Source organism: Pelobates fuscus, chromosome 5 (genome assembly GCF_036172605.1).
Source record: "Pelobates fuscus isolate aPelFus1 chromosome 5, aPelFus1.pri, whole genome shotgun sequence".
In the NCBI taxonomy this organism is placed as follows: domain Eukaryota; kingdom Metazoa; phylum Chordata; class Amphibia; order Anura; family Pelobatidae; genus Pelobates; species Pelobates fuscus.
Genome location: NC_086321.1, coordinates 116,775,047 through 116,795,782, shown reverse-complemented (window position 1 = coordinate 116,795,782; position 20,736 = coordinate 116,775,047). Strand labels below are relative to the sequence as shown.

Sequence of the window (20,736 nt, the reverse complement as noted above, 5' to 3'; positions counted from 1 at the left end):
TACAAGACAAACAAACATTCTGTATTACTTACTGCACCCAATAAAGCACAACCAGTCCCAAGGCTGACAGCAGTTGGAATGACACCAAACCTTCTGGCCTGCAAAGGAAACCCAGAATAAAATATATAAAACTACTAAACACAACTCACCTAAAGTTTAATCTTTTATTTAGGAAATCAAAGGGGTGTATTATCAAAATACAGAATGGTGGAGAAGTAACAAGGGGATATTAGACTCTAAGCCAACATAGTATCCAAATGGGAAACTGTACTGTAAATAAAAATTAGGATTTTTTTCCCCAGGTTTTCCCATTTGGATACAAATGTTTTTAAATGTTTTTAACCCCTTAAGGACTGGACTTTTTTTGCGATGTTGTACATTTGCGACCAGGCATCTTTTTACACTTTTGTGGTGTTTGTGTTTAGCTGTAATTTTCCGCTCTCTCATTTACTGTTCATATACAAATTATATATTGTTTTTTTCAGGACAAAAGGGGCTTTCTTTACATACCATTATTTATATAATCTCATGTAATTTAATTTTTAAAAAATGAAAAAATATGATGAAAAATTGAAAAAAAATACATGTTTTTTGACTTTTATGTGAAAAATCTTTTATTCATCTACAAAAGCGAATGAAAAAAACTGCTAAATAGATTCAAAATTTTGTCCTGAGTTTAAAAATACCCAGTGTTTACATGCTTTTTGCTATTTTTTTGCATGTTATAGGGCTATAAGTACAAGTAGGATATTGCGGTTTCAAAACATATATTTTTAAAATTTATCAATAGTGACATTGTAACACTATTATCTGTCATAAATCGCTGAATAACACCCCACATGTACATATTTTTTTTAAAGTAGACAACCCAGGGTATTCAATATGGGGTATGTCCAGACTTTTTTAGTAGCCACTTAGTCGCAAACACTGGCCAAAGTTAGCGTTCATATTTGTTTGTGTGTGAAAAAAGTAAAAAACTAAATTGAACGCTAATTTTGGCCAGTGTTTGTGACCAAGTGGTTACTAAAAAAGACTGGTCATACCCCATTTGCAATACCTTGGGTTGTCTTCTTTCGCAAATGGTATGCCATCATGGGGGTAATTCTCATTCCTGGGCTACCATACGCTCTCAAAGGCAACGTAACCAACCTGGTCATTTTCAATGTAAAAATATTTGACCCATATATTTGACCCTGTAACTTTCAAAAACGCTATAAAACCTGTACATGGGGGGTACTGTTATACTCAGGAGACTTTGCTGAACACAAATATTAGTGTTTCAAAACTGGAAAATGTATCACAACAATTATATCATCAGTAAACGTGCTGTTTATGTGTGAAAAATGCAAAAAAAGTCACTTTCACTGACAATATCATCGCTGTGATACGTTTTACTGTTTTGAATCACTAATATTTGTGTTCAGCAAAGTCTCCCGAGTAAAACAGTACCCCCCATGTACAGGTTTTAGGGTGTCGTAGAACGTTACAGGGTAAAATACAGTGCTAGCAAATTAAATTCTCTAGACTTTTGGCCTGGGTTGGCAGGCAGGTCCCTTAAATTGCAATCAATAAAATAACTTAATTATGTAAAAATATTACATAAATATGCACGTAGAATTTAAATATATATGCATATTTATATATTTGAAGTCTACGTGTATATTTATATAATTATTTATGTCATTTTGTATATGGACATATGAATAGTTTGTATTCTTTTTATTTATTTATATATACATAGATATATATACAATTTCATTCTAAGTGTATTTTGATATAAATATATATATATTAATATCAAAATACAGTTAGAATAACATTTCGTATAGATATATATATTTTTTTTAATTTTTATTATTATTTTTAATTTTTTAAATTTAATTTAAATTATTTATTATTCGTATTTTATAATAATATATATATACAATATATATATAGTTATTATATATATTATATATATACGTGTGTAAATTAATTATAAGTGTATTTTTATATTAATATATGTACATATTAATATAAAAATACACTTAGCATGACATTATATATATATGATATATAGACATATATTATATAGGTATAATATATGTCTATATATCATATATATACACATATATAATAATATTTTTTTTTTATTCACTATAACTTTAATTTTTTTTGGATTTTACACTGGCAGGGAGACTGCCTGTCAGCACAGACAGTCCCCCTGCAGGCAGAGTCTAGGACACCTATTGTGACCATGTGGTCGCCCTGTTGGGCGATCACATGGCCACAGGGGTCCTAATCCGCCATGGGGAGACTGTCTGGGCTGCAGGCAGTCTCCCCACAACGGGAGCAACGCCGATCGCCGCCGGGGGAACGACGGCGATCGGGTAAGTACCTCTTAAATTTAGGACGGTTCAGGACCGTCGTCGGTCGGCAACGCAAAAATGCCGATGACGGTCCTGAACCGTCCCGCGTCCTTAAGGGGTTAAACTTTGTCTAGAATTCCAGGTTTAGGTAATAAACACCCCAAATACACATCTCCTGAAATGTAAGGCCCCCCTCCATCAGAATAACAGGTGGAAGTCAAAATGTGGTACCTCTATCAAATTGAAGAGCTGATTATGACTATCTATGATATATAGTAGTTACAGATGTCATTTTTTTTTTTTTACTATTTTCTTCTCCCTACTTAGTTTCTGTAACGGCACCCCGGGCATAAAAGGGGTTAACAGCCGTTTAGTAGATCTTCCCCTTCCAGAGACACAGGCACAGCTACTGCAGAACACCAAACTCCCGAACTGGATACAAAATAGCACTCCAACTCCAGAACTGGAACCTCACAATAGCTTCTAGCAGACGAACAGGAAAAGCACACAATCAGCTTACACTCCTGGCAATCAGTCTCTAACAGTTGTGATAGAATTTATCTTGATTCCAAGGCTCAAGCTTATAGGTGTCATATAATGATATCCTATATTAAAATTGGCTAACTTGGAATTAGGAAATGCTTGATGCTTGAACAACACTTAAGACCATATATGTCTAAGTCCCGGGAGCAGAGAGTAAATCCCCCCAAAGACGAGACAGAGCTCCGTGTTGAGGGTCAAGCAGTGGTCTGTTTATTGGCACCAAAAGAACCTTCTTTTATGACAGTTTCCCTTAGGTAGGACCACCCACAGGGTGTTACAAAATAACCAATCATACACGTACATTACAGAAGACACTCCCAGCAATTACACACAAAATCCTACCCTCTGCCTGTGATATAATTAAGTTACACAATGGTTTAACATAATTATCACAGACAGTAAAAATACAGTTTTTACACATACCCTGTAACTTTAAAACCATACATCCAATCTCCATAAAATCCATAAATTACATATTTGAACTCAGCATACTTTAAACATAAACACTCTCAAAAATCATACCAATCCCTCCAGTGGATAAAAAGATAGATGAAAGTCCTTTATGACCGACCGCAAGCACATTTTCCTGCCCAAAACAGTTCCATAGATTTGGGCTGTGCGGTCTGTCAATTTCCTGCAGAAAAACGTCTAAGTCCCCTTCGAATGCACGAACAGGTCCGTTCGTGCAAATAGCACATTGCAACAGGATGTTCGAATTGTCGAACATACTTCGACTTTAACCGAAGTGTCGAAGTGGAGGCAACGGTAAGGGTCAGCGGTGTTCGTGTATTTGCGTAACCGATTTTAGTTCCACAGATTCTTTAGCATACACCGCTGACCGCGTTCGACTAAATTAAAATGGCTGCCGCCACGTGTTCCTTTGTCGAATGGCGGCCACTTCGACGACTTCGGCAACTTCGGCACTTCGGCTGCAACCGAAGTGCCATATAAAAAGTGCCAATCCTTCCCCACAGTCTTTAAAGGGCCAGATTGAGTGACACACACTCTGGTATGGCCGAATACTGTTTTTAACCCCTTAAGGACCAAACTTCTGGAATAAAAGGGAATCATGACATGTCACACATGTCATGTGTCCTTAAGGGGTTAAAGGGCCCAATCTCCCAGGGCCATAGTCCAGAGGCAACATGCGGGCAATCAGGCTCCTCCAATGCAAAGTGACGAGATTGGTCTCGTCACGGTTTCTATCTTTTTTTTAGTGCTATTCCTCTTTTCTCACTAATCCTTTAATTTTCTCCTTCGCTTACCCTGCTGTCAGGCCCCCAGCTTTGACCTATATTCTGTAACGAAGAGTACTGAGGAACCTATTGATTACAGTTTTATGTTGCCATACAGTATAGGAGATATTCACGGTTTACATATTAGTTTTTGTTTTTTGTGTAAAATACAGGTTTTCAATACCACAAGCAGGGATACACCAGGAGCTGGGCACTAGGGCAATACCCGGACGATAGGTGCCTAGCACTGCCTACGCTGCCATAATGTGTTTTGTATGAAGGGGGGAATAATGGTGGGAGCAGTGAGGGAGTGCTATTATCAATGCTATTCCTGGACTGCTCTTTCGTGCAACCTGAGCTAAAGCCAGGAGCCAGATAATAAACATCACTCTGGTCCTGGCATCACTAAATGGGGGAAGCAGTGTTGGAAGAGCACGAAGATGATAACAGCCACAGTAGACCTCAGGGAAATAATCTGCACTGGAACTAAGGGAGAGGATCCTTACTGGACGCCAGGATTAGGATTCACTTTAGCTCTCCCAAAAGGTAGGGCGGGCTGGATGGACTTAAATAAAAATAATAATTTGTGAGAATTACATAGTTACATAGTTACATAGCTGAAAAGAGACTTGCGTCTATCAAGTTCAGCCTTCCTCACATATGTTTTTTGCTGTTGATCCAAAAGAAGGCAAAAAAACCCAGTTTGAAGCACTTCCAATTTTGCAACAAGCTAGGAAAAAAATTCCTTCTTGACCCCAGAATGGCAGTCAGATTTATCCTTGGATCAAGCAGTTATTACCCTACATTGAAAGATTATATCCTTGAATATTCTGTTTTTGCAAGTATGCATCTAGTAGTTGTTTGAACATCTGTATGGACTCTGATAAAACCACTTCATCAGGCAGAGAATTCCACATCCTGATTGTTCTTACAGTAAAAAAAACCTTTCCTTTGCCTTAGACGAAATCTTCTTTCTTCTAGTCTAAACGCATGACCTCGTGTCCTATGTAAAGTCCGGTTTGTGAATAGATTTCCACACAATGGTTTGTATTGGCCTCGAATATATTTGTATAATGTTATCATATCCCCTCTAAGGCGACGTTTTTCTAAACTAAATAGGTTTAAATTTGTTAACCTTTCTTCATAGCTGATATGTTCCATGTGTGTGTAATAAATGTTTAAATGTTAAGGGTGATTTAAATAAGTCTTTTTATGTATATATCTTCTTGGGTTAATAGCTCGCCGTAATATACTTACTATATGACGCAAAATATTAAAGGGAGACTCCACTGCTCAAATACAACATAAATAAAAAATCACTGTTTAATATATACCCTCAATTAAAACATGCATGGAATGTTTTTACACCTGCAGGGGTACTTCTCTGTAAAAGGTTGAGAAACACTGATAATCTTCAAATTATACCTCTCCAGTAACGGAAATGTCAAATCGGATTCCATAGAGCTTAAGAAGATCCCTGTATTCTCGATTCTCTTGGTTCCAATAATAGGTGGCAGTTCTACAATGACAGCACTGTATAAGTACACATTATTCCATCACTCTCGTTGTGTGATATATATATATATTTGATGACAGAAAAGATATCTTAGGAAATGGGGTGAATAGGTATAGATATTTACCTGAAGTTGTTTTTCTTTGCTTGTAATTGAAAGTTATATTGTGGTTTACACAAGGTCACAGTACGATCCAAATCACATTTCCATTCAATGTGGACAGCCAAAACTCCCCCCTGAGACAAAAAATAAACATGTTATGAGCTAACAAGTAACATATATGATGCCTAAAATGCAAATACTCTTATTTTTTCACATAAGCTTATTCAATAAAAGTTAACATTTGGTGAAATTATATATATATATATATCTAATGGATTTTTATACCTTGGAAATATAGCCAACTTGGGAACATTTTTACAACACTTGGCAAATTTTTCAGCTTTTAGCATTACGTTTGCAAATGTATTTATTTTTTTTTTCACTACAATTTGTTGGTTGGTGGATAAACTATTAAAAAGAACAAATTAAAAAGATCCAGTAATGGGCAGATTCATATCAATGTCTATGCACCTAACGAGCTAATGAAGAAGAATAATATCACTTTGCTGGTATGCAAAAGGAATGTTATCTCTCCATCCCTTTTGATTAAGGCCAGAGTAGTCAAATTAAAAGTATAGCTGGCTTAGAGAATTTTTCCAGTTTGACTATTTTGACCTTGAATTTTAATTTTGCTTTGAATTCTCATTTCAGTAAATAACCCTGTGTGAGAGGCATAGTGCTACCTCTTCAAGCAACACTTTATGCAACATAACGACTACAGCAAGCAAATCATTTGACAGATTCTCTGGAGTCAACCAGCTGCCAGTCACCTCCTCCAGGGAAGCCAGAAGTGTTCTGAATTGAGCCAGCCTGCATTGCATGGCTGTGTTCATTGGCTTAGGGCACTCAGCTGATGCTGTCAACCAATGAGCCAAGCCCTACCCGGCCCTACCTATGGGGAACGAACGGAAGCTCTATGCTTCCAGCTCTCCTACAGGCTGTGAACAGAATCCACTGAATTACTAGTAAGTTGTCAAATTATTTGCAAACAGCTTGACTACACGGGAATGTGCATTGTAGTGGTTATGGTGCCTGAAGTGTTCCTGTCACTCTACACTCCTGCTTATTGTACAGTGCATATGATTTCATTTATTCATTGAGCTAGCAGAATTGGAGAGGAGGTGAGTACAATATTCACTTCATTAATCAGTTATATCATTGTAATTAATGTTTGTTACTTCTATATATTATACTGGAAGTTTTACCTTTCACCTGGTTTGTGAATGTTCAGTACTATTGGATATAAAGCCATTTTGACATTGATCATGAATCAAAGAGCGTTACCAGAATGGACAGTTCTTCAAAGTTGTGGCCAGTTATTCCTATGATATCTTGGATTCGGAAGACAGGGCAATAAGGTGTGTAAATGGGATCATATCTGCAGCTCTTAAAATAGGTCTCATTCGACGTCTCCAGCGTGTTTGCTCTTTAAAAAAAAAAAAAAAAGATAGGAATTAAATTACCCAATTCTTATTTCCTCTTAGCAACACAAGCGTTTTTTTATTAAAAACAACAAAAAATACTGCCAAACAAAAAACAACGCAGGCATTATATATTATATGCCAAAGCTATTTTCTGAATTGCTGTTAAATTATGTAAAAAGTATAATTACTAGCTGTACTGTCTCTACACCTACATCAGAGGGGAAAGAAATCTGACCAGATTAAAACCATAGTAACAGTAATGTTTGCAAGATGACATTGCAGTCATCTCCTGGGAGTAAAAAGCCCATCTTTAGTGTAAAGCCTATGTCTATAGGGACAAGATGTAGAGTCTCTTTAGACATACAGAACCAGTCAGGCTAGTGTTGTCTGCGGGAGCATTCATTCCAATGTAAAAGAAATCCGCCAAAGGAAGTCCACTTACCTGTTAATAATAATAATACAATAATAATTTGTGGGCTCATCCCTTTTACAATTCGATCTGGACCACACTTTCCTCTATCTTGAGAAGCAACTATAGGAACACTGTAGTGGTAGGAATTCATATGTGTAATCCTTATGCTATTATGCCTTGGAAGCTTATTAAGTCCCTGGCCCCCGTACTTACCTTTTCCCTCTCGCAGCTCCGTCTCCTCTGCTGGGATCATCAAAATCGATGATCTCAGCCAATCCAAAGCTTTCCCAAAAGAAAGCATTGGGAGGCTAGTGTGCATGGGTGGCAAAACTCTGTGTTGCATCAGTCAGATGGTCTATATGAGACCATATGATAGAGATAACAGAATTTGACTCTGCTATTTTATCGGAAGAGCCTCGAGTGGCTGTCAAAGTGACAGCCACTAGAGGCATTAAACCCTACAAAGACAATTTTGCCATTCTGGAGAACATCAATGTTTTCACCTGCAGGGTTAAAAGGGGGGTATTGGGGATGGGAGGGGGCATGGCGCCCAGATCACTTCATGATGAAGAAGATACTGTCCCTTTAAGATCTCTAATTTAAACAACTATAAAAGTTTCTATATATGATAATATGAAAAGTTGTATTAATTATAAGGCAAGTCTTACCTTGAGAAGTTAAATTTGGTAAAATGAATTGCATGTTTAATGAAAAGAGTGAAATTTTCTGCTTCGTTTAAGAGCGGCTTACTTGAAAAGGAAAAAAAAAGTGTTAATCATGGATTAATACTATACTAATACTACTCATCAGGCCACTACAGTAATGTAATCTGGTAAATCTGAGAGATTTTGTACTTTTGAAATAACCGACATGCACTAACGTCAGTGACAGCAACTTTAGCAAGCAACGACTTGCCACAAACAATATCAACATGGATAGAACACTTGGTTTGGTTGGAGTTTGAGAAATCCGTGCAGCTCACATTCTTTAAAAACAAAATGCATAAAATCCCATTTATTTTGGGTGAGGGAACAATAGTTTAACTATCTTATTTGTACTGTTACTTGCTTTACCTCACCAATGATCCATTTTCAACGGGGCACCAGCCATAAATCTCACAAGTAGAATGGGTACTGTTCAACCAGAGACATTTTCCCGTTTTTATCCCTGTAAGACATCCGATCATTCCGTGACCTCTGTTGCTAGAATTACCACAATATAACCATTTCATTCTAACCATTGAAATTAATCAGTCACTTTTGAGTTGGTGAAACTTTTGTTTTCACATGCACAATTAAACCCTATTGAATTGTGCAGTGAAGTAAAAAAATAAATAAATGCACTTTTTACTGCAACAGATCCAAGGAAAGGCGCTCATATATTCCATGTGTTGCTGCATGTGTGATTAAAATGTATTTTCATTATGACAGCTATTCTTTCCATAATTGCATTGTTTACACATACTCTGCGGGACAACCATGATTTGGAGAAACAGCAAAACTGACTTGATTTGCTCATAGATGGCAATTATGGGACATCCTATTAATTTTCAATAGGGCTGTATATATTTACTGTTGCTAACTAATCAGGTCATTCTCAATTTACCTTCTGGTATTTGGAGATCCAGGTTGGGGGACTGAACCTCATGGCAGGGGGATGTGATACTTAAAAAGGACGCTTTAGTCACCAAAACAAATTTAGCTTAATTAAGCCGTTTTGGTGTATAGATCATGCCCCTTCAGTCATACTGCTAAATTCTCTGCTATTTAGGAGTCAAATCCCTTTGTTTATGCAGCGCTAGTCACACCTCCCTGCATGTGACTTGCACTGCCTTCCTAAACGCTTCCTGTAAAGAGTCATCTAATATTTACACTTCCTTTATTGCAAATTTTGTTTAATTTATTTCTTATCTACTGTTTTGTTAATGGCATTCTATAACCTACTGGAGCCTCCTGTGTGAGATTAGAGTTCAATATACAGAGTAGAAGATAAAAACTTTTAGAGAAACTTACATCTGACCGAGTGAGTCACAGCCAGTGGGGAAGTGTGGCCAGGGCCGGATAAATTGAAACAAATAAAACTTAAGATGCATGATCTATGCACAAAAACTGCTCCATTAAGCTAAAGTGGTGACTTTACTCAACTTTCTGAGACATCAGAATCTAAGGTACAATTTTGTCTATCTGAAATAAATGGCTGTGTTGTTTTCAATATTTGTGCCCTGATTACTCACTCTTTCATTTTCAATATACACTCATCAGCCAAAACATTAAAACCACTGACAGATGAAGTGAATAAAATTGATTACATCATTAGAGAGGCACCTGTCAAAGGATGGGATATATTAGGCAGCAAGTGAACAGTCAATGCTTGGATTTCATCTGTTTTAAGCAGGAAAAATGGGCATGTGAAAACATCTGAGTGACTTAACAAGGGCCACATAGAAGGCTAGAAGACTTGTTCAGAGCATCTCTAAAGTGGCATGTGTGGTGGGGTGTTACCGGTATGCAGTGGTTAGTATCTATCAAAAGTAGTGTAAGGAAGAACAACCAGTAAACCGATGTCAGGGTCATGGGTGCCCAAGGCTCCTTGATGCAAATGGGGAGCGAAGTTTATCCCATATGGTCCGATCACACAGACGAGTTACTGTAGCTCAAATTGGAGAAAACCTTAATGCTGGCCATAATAGAAAGATGTCAGAACAAACAGTGCATCACAGTTTGCTGCGTAATGGACTGCATAGCCGCAGATTGGAATGTTATCCTCTGGGCAATGCTCTGCTGGGAATCCTTGAATCTTGAGAATGTTGCAGACCACATACACCTCTTCATTGAAATGGTGTATTCTGATGGAAGTGGACTCATACAGCAGCATAATAAACCCTTCCACACTGCAAAGATTGTTCAGTAACGCAGGGGCGTATTAGCCGCGAGGCAAACAAGGCATTTGCCTTGGGCGGCATTTTCCAGGGGGCGGCAAAAAAAGCCGCCCCCAAATGCCCAAGGCAAATGTCTTGTTAGCCTTGCGGCTAACAGACATGCCGGCGGGCTGCTGGGCGACCGGGCGGCACTGCCTGGCGGGCGGGCGGGCGGCCGGCCGGCCGGCGAGGGAGCACTTCCCCTGAGCTGTCTGCTCAGCTCCCTCGCCAGCCGCAGAGTGAGGCTGGGAGGCGGAGCCGGAATATGACGTCATATTCCGGCTCCCAGCCTCACTCTGCAGCTGGCGAGGGAGCTGAGCAGACAGCTCAGGGGAAGTGCTCCCTCGCCGGCCGGCCGCCCACCCGCCCGCCAGGCAGTGCCGCCCGATCGCCCAGCAGCCACTGGACCACCAGGGACGAATCGACACCCCCCCTTCCCAGCATTCCCAAAGGTAAGGAGGCTGGGGGGGGGGGGGGGGTTAAATTTAAAAAAAAATGTGTTAAAAATAAATAAATACAAATTTGTTAAAAATAAATTTTAAAAAATGTGTTAATGTGGGTGGGTGAGTGTGTGTTAGTGTGTGTCTGTGTCTGTTAGTGTGTGTGTGTCTGTTAGTGTGTGTGTGTCAGTGTGTGTGTGTCAGTGTTTGTGTCTGTTAGTGTTTCTGTCTGTGTCTGTTAGTGTGTGTGTGTCTGTTAGTGTGTGTGTCTGTGTCTGTTAGTGTGTGTGTCAGTGTGTGTGTGTGTTTTAGTGTGTGTGTCTGTTAGTGTGTGTGTCTGTTAGTGTGTGTATGTTAGTGAGTGTGTGTGTCTGCTAGTTTGTGTCTGCTAGTGAGTGAGTGTGTGTCTGTTAGTGTGTGTCTGTTAGTGAGTGTGTTTGTCTGTTACTGAGTGTGAGTGTGTCTGTTAGTGTGTGTGTGTTTCTGTTAGCGAGTGTGTGTTTCTGTTAGCTAGTGTATGCGTATCTGTCAGTGAATGTGTGTGTGTGTGTATTTAGAATGCGGGGCAGGGGGAAAGGTTGGGTGGGGGTGGCGCGGGGGGAGGGGGGGCGCCTGAGTTTTGTCCTGCCTAGGGCAGCACAAAACCAGGATACACCACTGCAGTAACGGTTTGAGAAACATGACAAAGAGTTCAGGGTGTTGCATTGACCTCCAAATTCCCCAGATCTCAATCTGATTGAGCATCTGTGGGATGTGCTGGATCAACAAATCCGATCCATGGAGGTCCCACCTTGCAACTTACAGGACTTAGGATCTGCTGCTAATGTTGTGGCGGCTAAGTGCAATTGTGAAACTGTCCTTTAATATTATGGTTTTACCTAAAAGGACACTATAGGTACCCAGACCACTTTGTGGAGTTTAGCTCTACTGGAAGTAACAGGACCCGTTGATAGCCATGGGGACATCTGCACTATTTGTTAAATGAAATAAAGAGGACTGTGACGAAGTGCCCTTCGCCACTTTGTCCTGGAGAGGCCTGCTTGCCTGCCTCCTCCCCTGTGACTATGGCCCTGGACTGTATTGCCCTGTAAAACCTACATTTGGGCATAATGGATTTGTGTATACTGCTCCTGGCCCTTTAAATACTTGGGAGCAGTGTTCCAACTTTTTAACGGGCACTTCGAATGCAGTCGAAGTGCCGAAACTGTCGAAGTGCCGAAGCCGTCGAAGTGGGCGCCATTACAGTCGAACACGTGGCGGCGGCCATCTTAATGCAATCGAACGCGGTCAGCGGTGACCTGTACCTTCCCCTATCCTTCGACACCACAGCTGGAGACTAAGTCCCGTTGAACGCCCGTTCGAATGGGACTTTGTCATCTTTTCATGGGAAATAGATCGCCACTCGACTAGCGACCACCGCGGAAGTTTTAACCGCATTTGACTTCGACACTTCGACGAAAGTCGAAGTGCGTTCGAATATTCGAACACCGCCTTCGGATGGGACTTTACCGATTTTCAGGACAGAAATAGACCGAACACAGCCTGAATCTGTGGAACTGTTTTTGGGCATGCAAACAGGCGTGCGGTCGGTCCAAAGAGACTTTTTAATATTTCTGGAACCACTGGACGGATTCTCACGAATTTTGAATATGTCGTTCCACAATTTATGTTGTGCATAAAAATTTTATTAATGTACTATGTAAAATGGGAAAGTTATGAAAGTGCATAAAAATGTATAAAAATGTGTACGTTTTAGCTTGAAGATAATTGAGTAGATATAGTAGGAAACTCAATTATCTCCCAAGCAGAGGGGAGGGAACCTGTGGGCTGTACTATTCTGTTATTGGTTATTTTATGCCTCCCCCTGGGTGTGTCCTGTGTGTACCTTTTTGTAATAAAAAGCAGGCTGGGTGTCCCAGTCCTCAGTTCTTCTTGACCCTTCAAAACGTAGCCTCGTCTCGTTATTGGAGGGAATTGCTGTATCACACTGGGGATTGCTGTGCTCTGCATATTCCCCTGAGCTTTAATCACTTAGCTCTTTTAAGAGCTTGTTCCGGATACGCTCTCCTGGAGGAGAGGTCTTCCCCACACGGTCCTGGAGGACAGAAACCGATCCAGGGTGGAAGGAAGACGGCGCGGCTCCAGTTAAGCTACGGCAGTTGTGGAGTGTGCGGTGGTTGTGGTGTCCAGTGCGGTGCTTGTGGTCCTCGGCGCAAGCTAGGAAGCGTCCATCAACGGAGGGTACTCGGTTGGAGTACACGGAGCAAGGACAAAGCATTTAAGCAAGCTAAAGTGCTTTAGGGGTCTGGGTGTTCCTTTAGGGGATTCCAGAAAAAAAAAAACATCATGGGGCTTTGCATTAGCATAACTGATTTACCTCCTGTGTGCATTTGAATGCACTCAATTCACAGGCTCATATTTTGCATTTTATTAATCTAAGATCACCATATTACTTCTTGCAGGAAACAGGAAATCTCACGACTCTCTAAACTGAGAAAGATGTACTGCTAGCTGGAACTTGTAATGAAGTTGTCCTGTCCTAATGTGTTTTACACCCCACCTCCTATAGAATGTAAGCTCGTTTGAGCAGGGTCCTCTTCAACCTATTGTTCCTCTAAGTTTATTTGTAATTGTCCTATTTATAGTTAAATCCCCCTCTCATAATATTGTAAAGCGCTACGGAATCTGTTGGCGCTATATAAATGGCAATAATAAATAAATAAATAAATAAGTATTGTTTAGCTGACTTACCATTGCCATTTACCACAGGTTCTCCAGCAGCACAATCTAGATCTTCACCACATCTGCCGTCTAAGATGAAAGGACTCTATACAAAAGGAATTTACATGTCAATAAATGCAGGATCTGACACACCATGGCTATCCTAAATAGACAAACAGTTTAGGATTGTAATGCTGACAAATTCTGGGGTGAACAGGTAATTGGAAGTGACAAAACATATTTGAAGACAGTATGAAATCTTACGGTTTAGCAACATGATCCAAAATGGTACCTTTCATAAGAATAAAAATTGAAGAGCATTTCTCCAGGTTTGGTTCACCTTCATCATCATCATCATCATCATCTCCTTGGAAGTCGTTAATTAACAGCCCCTGCTTAGTATACCTAAATATCTCCAGGTTGTACATGATAGATTATTGTTTTTATAACAATACAGAATGTATACTTGTATACCATTCTTTTTCTTGACCTTTTGCTTTGTGATCATGTTACCATCATAACATTGTGAATACATTTTATATATGTTACCTTGATGATTTTGTGGTTTTAGAAATTGATTTTAACCTACAGGAATACCATCATTTCCCTTGGAGTTTTGTTTATAGTCATATTGGCATAAAAATACTGTAGCGCTTGAAAACTTAAAGATTTCATAAAAAAAAAATTCCTTAAAGATTATATAAAATATAAGACTGCTCTGTTAGATACTTACCTCTGGACAGACACTTAGCATTTGGCCTGGTGTTGCAATGAAATTAGTCACCAAAAATAGGATATTTTCTCCCTGCAATTGATATTGGAGATTGTTTTAATAATACACATGCTGATTCACAAAAATGTAAAGATATGTTCAGTACGTTTACTTTCTCGTCATACAGTTCTTAATGGAAATTGCTGCCTCGTTCTTAAGGAAGGAGGCAAAATCATCAAAGGAAGGGGAAGGATCATCACAAAATTGGGCAATATTTTTTGTAGGATTCTGCTTTTGGCAAGACAATTTATCCCTGCCTCATATTTAGACTATATAAATCACAGCTGCTCTTAATGTATCAACGTTCCCACTTTGGTCTCAATTTAATATTGTTGGACAAGCTTTTCCAAATGATAAATAAATAAATATATGTTTTTTTTTATTATTTTATTCAAAATATTGAAATATCAAAAAAATACATCTATAAAGAAATCTAAATATTAAAAAAGATATATTTTTTCATAATATTTAATCATTTTAAACGTGTATCCAAAAAAATTAAATCAACAAATATTCTTTTACAGCAGTAATCACATCTCTAAACAAAATACCCATTATATATGTGTGTAATGAGATCCATCCAAACAAGGTGCAGCTTAGACACCTGCATACATAATATAACATTAGCATTATTTAACATACTTGCCATTTGAGGTAAGGAAGAAAACATTTAGCAAATGTGTTACTATTTCTTTTCTTACAGGGGCAATGACTAAAGTGAATTCAAAGTACATTTCCTATTGAAGCTCACAGTATTCAAACTGAATGCATAGCGGACTTAGAATTTTTTTTAAGTTTGGCTATTTAGATCCTAAATTTGAAATTCACTTTGAACTCTCAGTTTAGTAAATAACCCACACGGTGTACACACTTCTAACGGACGAAGGGTAAAAGTGGACCATTCTGTCTGGACTCCAATCGTGTTTATACAAAGTTTATCTAAATAAACAGAAGGCTAAGAAGCACAGAAGAGACCAATAGTTTTTCACTGAATGTTACTTCATTTTGTGTGGCTATTTGTAGATTCAGTGTGTTTGTATTGTATGCCAGTATATAAATAGTGGTTACAATGACCTATTACATACATTTCTGGCATTATACGAACATAAGTATTCATCAGGAAAATTCCAGTGGAAGTAGGTTTTAAACCCCTTAACAACCATGATTGTACAGGGTATGTAAGACAAAAAACTGTCGTTAACGATCCTGCAATACCCCTCCTGACTTCCGGACCCCGTGTAATCGCTCAACCAGGAGCAATCACTTCCGGGTTGCCCCGTATGTGGCGCCTGGCAGTGTAGCAGAGCACCGGAAGCCATCGGTCAGGCTTCCAATGCTCTGTCTGTGTGCTGAGTGCCTCGAGGGGTCGAAACACTCAGTAAATTATAAAATTATAAATAATAATAACATAATAAAAATAAAAAAAAACATTAAACATTAACCCCCCCTTCCCTCCCTCTCCATTCCCATTCACTTACCCGATCACCGCCGTCGCCGTCCCCGTCCCCCCATCTGGGGGACTGTCTGACTGCCCAGACAGTCCACCCTCTGAAAATTAGGACCCCACGGGCCATGTGATCGCTCTGACAGAGCGGTCACATGGCCGCAGTAGGCGTAAATATTGTTGCCTGACAGGCAGCCCCCCTGCTGGTGATAAAGTTTTAAAATGTTTTCAAATAAAACAATTTAAGTTAATAAATTAAAAACATATATTATATATATATATGAGATATATATACATATATTATATCTATATATAATATATATATATATATATATATATAACATCATACGAAGTGTATTTTTTATTAATATATACATATATTAATATAAAAATACACTTAGAGTAAAATTACACATGTATATATAATAACTATATATATATTGTGTATATATATTATAAAAAAATAAATCATAATTAATTAAAAATAAATAAAAAAAATTTAAATAATTAAAAAAAATTTATATATATAAATATATGTCATTATAGTCTAACTGTACTTTGATAATATATATATATATACACAAATAAAAATAATACAAAATATTTATATGTCTATATACATTATTACATAAATAATTTCATAAATATACATATATATATATTTAAATTCTACAGGCATATTTCAGTAATACTTTTACATAATTAAGTGATTTTATTGATTGCAATTTGGAGGACCTGCCTGAACTCCCAGGCTAAAAGTCCAGCGAATTTAATTTGCTAGAACTATATTTAACCCTGTAACTTTCCAAGACACCCTAAAACCTGTACATGGGGGGTACTAATTTACTCTGTAGACTTCACTGAACACAAATATTAGTGTTTTAAAACAGTAAAACATTTGACAGCGATGATATTGCCAGGGAAAGTGACTTTTTTTGCATTTTTCACACACAAATGGCACTTTCACTGATGATATCATTGTGGTGATATGTTTTACTGTTTTGAAACACTAATATTTGTGTTCAGCAAAGTTTACCAAGTATAACAGTACCCCCATGTACAGGTTTTATAGTGTTTTAGAAAGTTACAGGGTCAAATATAAGGCTTGATTTTCAGTTTTTTCTAATTGAAATTTGCCAGATTGGTTATATTGCCTTTGAGAGCATATGGTAGAACAGGAATGAGAATTACCCCCATGATGGCATACCATTTGCAAAAGAAGACAACCCAAGGTATTGCAAAAAGGGTATGTTCAGACTTTTTTAGTAGCCACTTAGTCACAAACACTGGCCAAATTTAGCGTTCATAATAGTTTTTTGCATTTTTAACACACAAATATAAATGCTAACTTTGGCCAGTGTTTGGCTACTAAAAAAGACTGGACATGGGGGACAGGGCCTGACTGCGGAGCAGAGAGGATGCATGCCTCCGCAGCTCCGGCAGAAGGGACCAAATTAACCCCTTAAGGACATATGACATGTGTGACATGTCATGATTCCCTTTTGTTCCAGAAGTTTGGTCCTTAAGGGGTTAAGCGAAATTAACAAGAAAATAAGCGACAAAACTGAAAACAAAGGTCACCTGGAGCACGGGTACACCGGGATGCACACACAGACACCTGTTAAGCGACGCTCTACGAGCAGTACACCCGGTACCCTGGAACGGCCTCCAAGCATGGCAAGCGCGGGAGAGACGGCCGCTCTCCTGCCGCCAAAAGCTGCTGGAAACCTGACCAGAAGACCTCGTTCCCCCCCCTATGGCCCGGTGGGGGTAATCCCAGGCCACCCTTACTCGAGCCGTTGGACAAGCCGTCCCCAAGCAGAACGACCACAAAGCCCAGAGGACGCGCCTCAGGCCCACAAAATGGCGGACGCCTCACTCACCACAGTACCCAGCGATGCCGCTAGAGAAACAGAGCTCAGACTCAACAGAATCTTCACCGCATTCTGGGCCAAACTGGAAGCACGTATGAGGCCTCCGGAACCGATGACAGAGCCCGACAGCATACCGCAGGGCCAGACACGGGAGGCCAGAGAGAGGGGCATGGAAGTTCCCCCGGACTCCCGACGCGAGACGGGCAGGCAACAGAGAGGGGCCGAACCAAAAGCCGTTATCCGGAGACACACTAGGGGCAAATATGGCCCGGGAACAGCAACCCGATACAGGGCAACGCCCACCTGCAACCATCAAAGGCCACACCGCCTACAAACAATGCTGCAACAAAAGCCCCAGAGAAACATAACGCACCGGGACCGACCAGCAACGCCAGACAAGGCAACAGCCCCAAAGCACTTGCAGCAGACCCACAGCAGCCCGCAACCACAGGCAAAAGTAAGACCCACAACCGGGACATATCCAACGAGTGAACCAGACCTCCTTACCGGAGAAGCGCTCCTCTGCGCCCCCGGATTACTGAGAGCAAGGCAACAAGCGAGCCATCACGCCAGCTACACCCTCAAAGCATCAGGAGTAGGGTGAATGACCTGGACTGGACACTAAGAACCGTGAGCGCCATGTCGAGCAGTATATGGCCTCACGTAATGTAATGCTAAGCACACATCTGCGGATATTTACCCTTACTGTTTAAGCCTATATTATTTCCTCTACTCATACAGTCATTTGCATGTAAAGCATAACCATGATAAAGCAACCTTATCCATAGTTAGCCAGACACGCAGGCTGTATCGATCACATTCTTCGGTGGTTTTATTCTATCTGTATGAGCGCCTTGGTGAGATGGTAAGGGCCATAAAAGCAACTGTACCTAAGTCTTAGTATTACACAGCAACGTTTTAATGAAGCAGAAATGTTTAGATAAGAAAGCGATGACATTTGACATAAAAATGTATACTAACTTTAAAGGACCACTCTAGGCACCCAGACCACTTCAGCTTAATGAAGTGGTCTGGGTGCCAGGTCCAGCTAGGTTTAACCCTTTTTTATATAAACATAGCAGTTTCAGAGAAACTGCTATGTTTATATAAGGGTTAAGCCAGCCTCTAAATCCTCTAGTGCACGGGTGTCAAACACAGACCTCGTCATGTGGCCCGCAGTGGCGGATCCAGGGGGGGGCAACGGGGCAATTGCCCCCCCCCCGAGATTCTCCCCTGCCGGCTAATGCAGGGCTAGCATTGCCCAAGTGCCAGCCCTGCAATGTGCCTGCGGACCGGAGGGGAGATCAGAGTGCTCCCTCTCCGGTCCGCAGGCACTGTGCTGGCAGCCGGCAGGGGAGGGAAAGAGGACCTGGGAGCTCAGCCTGCAGCTCCTCCGGGTCCTCCTTACGTGAGATTTGGAGCGTTGCCGCGGTAACCACGGCAACGCTCCAAATCTAGCGAGAGTGAACTCTAGCCCTGTAGCTGGGCTAGAGTTCATCTCACCACCACTGGGACCACCAGGGAATCCCCACCGGACCACCAGGGACTAAGAAATGTCCCCCCTCCTCCCAGTAAAGGTAAGAAGGGAGGGGGGACATGAATATATTATTTTTAATTAAATACAAAAAAAAAGCCTCCCTACCCTCCTTACCCCCCCATACACACACTGCCCCCATACACACACTACACACACTGCCCCCGTACACACACTACACACACTGCCCCCATACACACACTGCCCCCATACACACACTACCCCAGGAACACTGCCCCCATAGACACACTACACACACTACCCCCATACACACACTACACACACTGTCCCCCCATACACACACTACACACACTACCCCTATACACACACTACCCCTATACACACACTACACACACTGCCCCACAAACACTGCCCCATACACACACTGCACACACTGCCCCACAAACACTGCCCCCATACACACACTGCACACACTGCCCCACAAACACTGCCCCCATACACACACTACACACACTACACACACTGCCCCACAAACACTGCCCCCATACACACACTACACACACTGCCCCACAAACACTGCCCCCATACACACACTGCCCCCATACACACTACACACACTGCCCCATACACACACTACACACAATGCCCCAGAAACACTGCCCCCATACACACACTACACACACTATCCCCATACACACACTACACACACTGTCCCCCCATACACACACTACACACACTACCCCTATACACACACTACACACACTGCCCCACAAACACTGCCCCCATACACACACTGCACACACTGCCCCCATACACACACTGCACACACTGCCCCACAAACACTGCCCCCATACACACATTACACACACTGCCCCACAAACACTGCCCCAATACACACACTACACACACTGCCCCCATACACACACTACACACACTACCCCACAAACACTGCCCCCATACACACACTAAGCACACTGCCCCACAAACACTGCCCCCATACACACACTGCACACACTGCCCCACAAACACTGCCCCCATACACACACTAAGCACACTGCCCCACAAAAAACAGTAATAATTGAATGCAGTGACAATAATTTATGATAATAAAGAGTGGACACATAGTCCTACAGATACAACGGGCCCTTTAAGGGTGACCAAACTGCTGATGCGGCCCCCGATGAATTTGAGTTTGACACCCCTTCTCTAGTGGCTGTCTCACTGACAGCCGCTAGAGGCGCTTGCGTGATTCTCACTGTGAAAATCACAGTGAGAGCACGCAAGCGTCCATAGGAAAGCATTGTAAATGCTTTCCTATGCGACCGGCTGAATGCGCGCGCAGCTCTTGCCGCGCATGCACATTCACCCGAAAGGGAGGATCGGAGGCGGAGAGGAGGAGGAGAGCTCCCATCCCGGCACTGGAATAAAGGTAAGTTTTAACCCTTTCCTCTCCCCAGAGCCGGGCGGCAGGGGGTCCCTGAGGGTGGGGGCACCC

General features: G+C 40.9%; 1 protein-coding gene across 2 annotated transcripts in view; it reads right to left on the bottom strand.

Moving 5' to 3' along the window:
* P2RX6 (purinergic receptor P2X 6) overlaps nt 1-20,736 on the bottom strand; it is a 41,389-nt gene that overhangs the window by 6,136 nt on the left and 14,517 nt on the right. For both annotated transcript variants that reach the window (XM_063456962.1, XM_063456963.1), the window contains 8 exons: nt 14,390-14,461; nt 13,687-13,762; nt 8,652-8,745; nt 8,247-8,327; nt 7,027-7,168; nt 5,767-5,876; nt 5,552-5,645; nt 33-98 (listed from right to left, as the gene is read on the bottom strand). In XM_063456962.1, coding sequence (XP_063313032.1) covers nt 33-98; nt 5,552-5,645; nt 5,767-5,876; nt 7,027-7,168; nt 8,247-8,327; nt 8,652-8,745; nt 13,687-13,762; nt 14,390-14,461 — 735 coding nt within the window. The remainder of the gene's footprint in view (nt 1-32; nt 99-5,551; nt 5,646-5,766; nt 5,877-7,026; nt 7,169-8,246; nt 8,328-8,651; nt 8,746-13,686; nt 13,763-14,389; nt 14,462-20,736) is intronic.